This window comes from Bidens hawaiensis, unplaced genomic scaffold (genome assembly GCF_021521415.1).
Source record: "Bidens hawaiensis isolate Kalapana, Puna unplaced genomic scaffold, B.hawaiensis_p1.1 tig00001721_1, whole genome shotgun sequence".
Lineage (NCBI taxonomy): Eukaryota > Viridiplantae > Streptophyta > Magnoliopsida > Asterales > Asteraceae > Bidens > Bidens hawaiensis.
This window is the reverse complement of record NW_027491098.1, coordinates 2,069,302-2,077,089: the sequence shown is the minus strand read 5'-3', so window position 1 is coordinate 2,077,089 and position 7,788 is coordinate 2,069,302. Positions and strand designations below refer to the sequence as shown.

The 7,788-nt window shown below is 35.3% G+C and overlaps 1 protein-coding gene and 1 pseudogene across 1 annotated transcript; one reads left to right on the top strand and one right to left on the bottom strand.

Moving 5' to 3' along the window:
• Nucleotides 1-289: 289 nt before the first annotated feature.
• On the bottom strand, nt 290-1,558 carry LOC143596606 (scarecrow-like protein 3 pseudogene; annotated as a pseudogene).
• Nucleotides 1,559-4,313: 2,755 nt separating this feature from the next.
• Nucleotides 4,314-5,994, top strand: LOC143595332 (transcription factor MYB21-like). The gene is made up of 3 exons (XM_077074375.1): nt 4,314-4,772; nt 5,097-5,226; nt 5,332-5,994. The coding sequence occupies exons 1-3, from the start codon at nt 4,634-4,636 to the stop codon at nt 5,774-5,776; spliced, it is 714 nt and encodes a 237-aa protein (XP_076930490.1). The 5' UTR covers nt 4,314-4,633; the 3' UTR covers nt 5,777-5,994.
• Nucleotides 5,995-7,788: the final 1,794 nt, after the last annotated feature.

Sequence of the window (7,788 nt, the reverse complement as noted above, 5' to 3'; positions counted from 1 at the left end):
CATATGCATGTAATATGTATTTAAAAGTTTGTGTCGCCGAAACGTATGTGCCCAAACCGATGATACGACTCGAACACCCTCCGAACCTCCCCTGTCAAATAGTTTAATATACACGTGTGCATTAAGAAATGTTTACATATTTTTTAGGTTTGGTGAACAATTTATTTAAAAAATTAACAAAAATACAAGTAACATCTTTATACAATACAGGTGTGAATGACATAATAATCAACAACCATAGTGAATTATTTATTTTTTTAGTAATCCCCTAATTAATCGCCTCATATAATTAAATAATCCATGACGAAATTGAATAGATGGGCCGATCATGCCAACAAATCATCAAACCGGGCCTGTTAGTAACTACTTTATAGCCAACCAACCCACAAGCCTCTATTACTTGTTGGGCTTCCTCCATAGCCTCAAGCCACAAGTTCACAGGCCTGAACCGGGCCCGTGAAAGTCGAGTAGCCCACTTAGCTATCCTTTCATGCCTCTCAACCCTCCCTAACCCTTCACATGCAACAATGTTCAAGATTTCTTTCCCGACCATGTCCTCAAGCCTGACCCGATCCTCACCCGAGATCTCCCCCATGGTAAACGTAGTATCAATTGAGTCAAAAACCGCACTATAATAATGTAACCCCTCGACAACACGGTCCACCAAACATGGTAAGTTGTGATCCGACTCTTGTTCAACTAGTAATACTAGTTTTGGTGCCATCGAGCGTAGCATTTTTAAGAACTCTAAAACCTTTTTATTTTCGGTTATTAGGTCTTTGTTTACATTGACCTTGAAGTGTGAGTCAACGTGATCATCATCTGCCAGTAATACATGAAGATTTAATATTGAAACAAATGCCAAGGCTTCACCGGGCCTTATGTCAAGCATGTCTTGTGTAAGGTCCAATATAGTGACATTTAGAGGGTTATATTGGAATGTCATATCCAAGCTTTTAGCCTCTTTTCTAAGTATTATGCCCAAATCATCTAGTAACTTTTTGTTATCACTAACACATGTGATCTTCACCTCAGGTGGGCCCATTGGGCCTTGAGAAAGCTTAGTTAAAAGTTGAGCCCAAAGTTGTGGATCACCCGAACCCACATTAATGATGTGGATCACCCGGTCCCAAGACATAACTTGGACCAAGGTTTGGGTCAAGACAACATAGGAAAATGTCATGTAAGGAAATAATTTGGGAAACATAGAGTGAGCTTCACGAGCCCAACCTAGGTTTGGGCTCGTGAGCTCTGAATGATATAGAGCCCTATAAACCCCGGGCCAACGTCTAATTATTCGGTTTGCCAGTGCAGCAGCAAACCTAGCGGCCAATCGTTGCATGGAGTCACCTATGACCGATGCCAACTGCGATATACGACGGAGGCACGTATCAGCGCGGTGGATATTGCCGGAAGATGCATGGTTGGCGCACATTAGCAAGAGTTGGATGAGCTTAACACTTCGTTCTTCCGGCCTAAACGAGTGTGAAGGATTAGAGGATGGTGTGGTTAAAGAAAGGGTCACATCTGGTTTCGTTGAAGGAAATGATGAACTCATTGATGGATTTCACAAACCAAAGAGTAAAATTCAAGACTTAGAACATATGATTGTACAAATCAATACAAACCAAAACTGAAGTGAAGTTTGTATGTTGCTAATGGGGCTATGTTAAATAAATGTTTGTGGGGTAGTATGAAACAAAAATCAAGTGTTTGGGTGTTTACGCAGAGGTGGGAAAATGGGCCAAATTTAAGACAAGTGCCGGGCAAAATGTGGGAGTGAGACAAGGGGAATATGGGTTAAAGTTTGGCACTTATGTTGGGATTGTAGTAAGTTTAGCATTAATTTAATAAAATTAGGGGTAAGGTTTGATAGAATCATGCCACTTTGTAACCTTAGTCCTTACCTTAAATGCTAAATGAGTAATGCCAAATGAATAGTTTACCGAATATGTTATTTTATCTAAGCAATGAAACCACATATTCAAGTGGGAGAAAGTGACAAACAATAGTTGTGGTTAGACGGCCAATATATGTAATAAAATGTACATGTGGTGGTGACCAGTTATAACTATGTAATAAAATTTGTATAAATAAACAATTTTAGATTTTATGATATTATTTTTCAAAAAAGTAATAATAACTACATAAAAGTTAAATGAATTTTAAAATTCTAAAGGTAAGAACTAAACCTAGATCACATGTGAAAGGGAGACAAGGGTAAATTGTTATATAATGTCTTGTCTCTCATATAAATTAGTACAAATAATAATTCAAATCGTGAAAAAGAGACAAGGGGAAATTGTTAATACGTTACACATTATAAAAAGAAATAAAACTAAGCATCTGTTGTTTTTTACTCTCGAGACACTTGCAAATTCCAGTGGAAAGACATATATGCGTTTCTGTACCTTGAGATTTATAATGTTGTAGGCTATGTGGATACATTCATACCAGGAAGGATGTAGCTTGAAGGCAGGGGGTATCATTGCTATCTTTTAATTTTTTCCTTTATGTTTTATATATTACGTTACCCCTTTAAGTTATATTAAACTTCCTATCAAAAATTTTTAAAAACCCAAAAAAGATAATTAAAAGCCTATTGTATAATTAAAACTAAAAAGCCCAGCTTATTTAACCAAGCAAAGGTACGCGCGAAACGGGCAACCAGGTGCTTGTATACGCCAAACATGTAACTAGACGCTGGTACGAGCACAACGGGAAGCCGAGCCCGGGGCGCTCGATACGCATTATCGGGCACCGATACACGTAAAACGGGTAACCCAGCACCGACATGCACGTAACACGAAACAAGGCTTGGGACACAAAAAAAATCATGTAACCGGGCTTGCTACTCCCGAAACGAACTGGGCGTCCGTACTCGTGAAACTGATAAACAATATTTTTCTTCATGTACGGTTAAAATAATTTTTGTACCACCTCTGAAATTATGTTATAGATCCGCAACTGCATACATGTTCACTTCACATAGACATCACATCACCAACTTTACTTCTTTTCACCAAAAGAAAGTAATTTAACCCTGCTTAACCCCTTCATTAAATTTGAAACAGTTATTAAGTTATTATGTGTTAGTGCAGAGGATTTTAAATCATGTTAACACTCTAACCAATCTTGCACTTAACACACCCTAACCTTTTGATCGAAGAGAGTGGTGCCTCACTTCTTAACCTTTGACAAGTCAACTTTAACGCCCGGGCGTAGGTATACCGTAAATACAAGCTCATCCCAAAAAATTTAACTTGAATTTGAGCTAAAACCCAACAAAAGTTTGATAGGATTGAACTTTAATTACAACCGTACGTTTAACATGCCACAAAGTGTCACTTTCTATTTTAATGATGATTACCATACTATTACTATTTTAATTAAACCTTCAACAAAAACATGATTCTTTTCTTATTACATAAAAAAAATTTAAGTCATATGCATACACCTTCCTACCTCCAGAAAAACTTCAACAATTCATGATACCATCCCTGCTTAAAGCTTTTGTGGGAAGCCATCAAGATCCTCATAACCTTGCATTAAAGTATTAAAAGAAAGAATAAATTCTAGAAGCTGGCTTTTCAAAACATATATAATATCTTAATACATGAACAAAGCTAAATTAAGGTCATTTTCTTTACTTAATGTACCTAAAACACCAGGACAAAGTTTCAAGGATTTTTGACCGTTGATTCAATCACGTGTAACCATCTTCGGCGTCTTGCGAATCCACGTAGACACTTTTCAAGCCGTTTAAGTTTGAAGGGGAACTTCTAATTAAGTTGTTCAAAAAGAAACTGACCAAATTCATTCCACCTTTGACGTACATAGAATCAAATAAAGAATTATGAATCTGATCATATAATATTAATAATGCTAACACCCATTCTTCATCGGGAAAGCTTTTGATTAATATATAGTTTAGGTGTTACACATCACTGTCCAAATTAGCATATAATCACTTAAACTAATGACCTACACCTTTAAAAATTGCCTTTAATAGTACAAAAGACTGCTAATTAACTAAGCACCACAACACGTGTCGGGGGCTGACGCGTCACCTTTATAATATTCTAGCGTTCCACCACCCGAAATAGTAACCAGAAGGTTCTTCTACACTAAGATCAATAGCAACAAAAAAAGACATGTTACGTGTATCAACATATGTTATACAGGGATTGGACATGGGCTGTTTTCAAGGAGACACCAACAACCACTATGTTAGTTTTTTAAGTTTTAATATTAAAACAATGCTCTCCTTTAGATTCTGTGTTATCATTGTAAGTATGACTTAAGCATGGCTAAGTAGTCATCCTATCAGGAATGTTTTCTTTGTTGTGTTAAAGTAGTAAGGAATAAAGACACTTGCTGGATTCCAATTGGTTAGACAGGATTTGAGAGATATTTTAGTTAATAAATTATAAGATCCCATATTAGATTTGAATATAAAAAAGGTAGCGTCATCAAGATTGTGAGATCACCATATTTTTTAAAGGGGCACCAAATTTGCTGATGCTAGAGGATATATATATATATATATATATATAAAGGAGGTGTTACAAGTTAAAGAGCATATTGTGTTGCATGAACTGGAGACAAGATACTATAAGTGGAAAAGAGCAAAATGGACGGCTTGATGGGATGGAGAGTGGCGGACGACGGGTGGAGGAAGGGACCTTGGACACCCACAGAGGATAAGTTGCTTATGGATTATGTTGCATTGCATGGAGAGGGGAGATGGAGCTCGGTAGCTGGTTGCTCAGGTATAATCTAGAGATCAAGTTTTGAAAATTTTTGTTTTTTAAAATATTATGCTACTTAAATATCAAGAGAAAACATGCATACTTTGTTGGATACACATGCTTTGTGAGAGATGCACAAGTATCTGCAACCACCTTGTTGTAATCATATCATGAATGTTTTCTATAGTGCATTTAATGACTCTAGTTAACAAGGCAGTTGTACCTACACATGCATACTTTGTTTATTGTCTGATTCACGCTTGATATCCTGGGCGAGATTATCTTAACTTACTTCTTTAGTTCCTATGTTCGGCTTTTAATCTTGATTTTGTCATTGATGTTTAGGTTTGAAGAGGAATGGGAAGAGTTGTAGGTTAAGGTGGGTGAATTACTTAAGACCTGGCCTTAAGAAAGGCCAATTATCACCGCAAGAAGAAGGCATCATTATAGAACTTCATGCTTTATGGGGAAACAAGTAATCCATCTTCATCTCTATGACTCTATCTATACTTCTTTCAAATAATTGTTAAACTTGTTTCATGATCTTTAAAACCGTATTTATATGTCTTGTTACACATAGATGGTCTACGATAGCTAGATATTTACCGGGAAGAACAGATAATGAAATAAAAAACTACTGGAGAACTCATTTCAAGAAGAAAGGAAAGCCATTGCAAGGCACAAAAAATAAAAAATATGAAGCTCAATTTAGCTACGATTATCAAGACCAAAAACTTCAAGACACGATGAATAACTCCACATCTTCAGAATCAGAAGTGTATGATGTAGGAATGATAACTGATCAACCACCCCAAGCCGGACTCCAAGAAACCAATGCTCATCTCACATGCCAGATGGCAACCAACGGGCAACAACAACAAAATCCACGTGTGACGGCTCAAGATGTTGCAAGATGGTGGGATAACGTATCTGATGACAGCTTATGGAGCGGCTTTATGTGGAACCTTGATCGTGATCATCCAAACCAAGATGTGATGGAACAATCATTTGGTCCATGTTTTTAACTCACAGTACATAGAAATTTTCAAAATCTGAAGATTCTATATGCATGATTTAGATCATTGATTTTATTTTTTGGCTTGAATTGTTGTATAAAAGTAGTAAAATAAATTTGTCAATCACCATGCATGACACTGAGTTTTATTAGAGCTTTTGGTTCAAGTAAAGCACCTAGCTAGCTTGCTTTGATCTAGTGACATAATCAAGAATTTCTTTTACACAGGACACAAATGTTCAACCTTCGTGTGTCTATCCATATTTGATGCAAATTGTATCCATTCGTGTTGGCAAATTCTTTTTGTTAGATCGAGTCAGGTCAGTGAACTATTTTGAACTTCTAGTGTAAATAGAACATCATTTTCGATTTGATTGGATTATATGATGTTTAAGGTGATTTCAGTTTCATCTTTAGTTTGTTTTAGAAATTGAGCCATAATTATCAAAACTATAATACTTTGTTTAAAGTTTTGTCCATACACAACTCAATAAACTAATTTTTGACTAACATTAACACAGTTAGTTGTTAATTAGTTCAATTGTATCTCATGATATTATTTCTATTGTCTCGAAAAAGAATCGATTTTTGTTATCACAGATAACTCATAAATTAGAAAAAAAGTGCGGCTCCTTTCAACCCGTATCTCAGTTGATCCAATTCTATGATGGAAATTGACTATGAACTCCGACTTTTGTCATGCTAGTTACTTGTACCTTACCAGCAGTTCCTGTAACACATGCATCAAACAGTTTCAGGCAATAAATATCCCAATATATTGATTTCTCACATGGTGCAGACCGAAAGAGAGAACTGATTTTGTACATATTTGGAACTATATCTATCTATCTATTTTACATATAAATATTCAATAATCATTTATGTGACACCTCGTTAAACAGGGTTGTTATCCGTAAAACATTGAATAATAATTAAACGGAAAACATTCATGATAATCTTGATTATAGGTAATTAAGTTATTATATGCATTAAAAACTCCACATTTGATTAGATGTCTTGTATCAGAATCATTGGAGGCTTACCGGGTCACACTAGTATGTCTGAAACACGTGAACAACAGTCCTAAAATAATTTGAAAAATGTAAAAACGAATCACTAGATCATGAGAGATAGGTCATAAATACACTTGTAATTATATAAAACTAAATAATTTAAACTCTAATTACATTTGAAATTTATTTACAACTACCAAAGGTTACTAATTAAAAACCTATCATGAAACTTTTTTGTTTTCTTTTGATTTCATTCGTGGTCTGCTAGACAAAAGCACACAAAGATATCACAACTTGAATTATTTACTTTAAATTCATATCTTGCACTTCATAGTACATTTCTAGGTCAAAGAAGAAATCCATAAACAGTATAATTACAAATCTTACAATCATCTTCATATCTAACAATTTACCAAACCCATAATAATACAAACACCACCACTTACCCATACCTCTCCCCTATAATCGGTCCACATAGCCCGAACACCCCATCCCCACTTTCATATGATTGATTTTGTCCACCATATCACTCCATCCTCATTCTTCAAATCTTAATTTATTATCACATTTTTTTTCAAGCAAACCCATAACTAACCATATTATATAAGAAATACTTAGAAGTATTGCAACAAATAACATACACTCTTGTTCTCTCCTTTGGTTTCGGTGTGGAGCAGACCACTCAACCACCACACACACATTATTCCATCATCTAAAAACCTAAAATATCATACTAGAAACATGGAGTATAAATAAAGATTGGAGCCATATTCAAGCCAGGGAACACTTTCTAACTCATCTCTCATAAACCTAGTATTGTAAGTGAAACCTTGTCTTAATCTATATAATTATTGATTTCGAAAGCTTGTTCATGATCCATAACCACCCAAAGAGTTATAACACAATCTAATGTCACATGTAGTAACTTCATTTATACACTTGTTTTAAGAAAACTATTTTTTTTACGTAAGACTTAAATTTGATTCAAAGTTGTTAATCTAACTTCCCT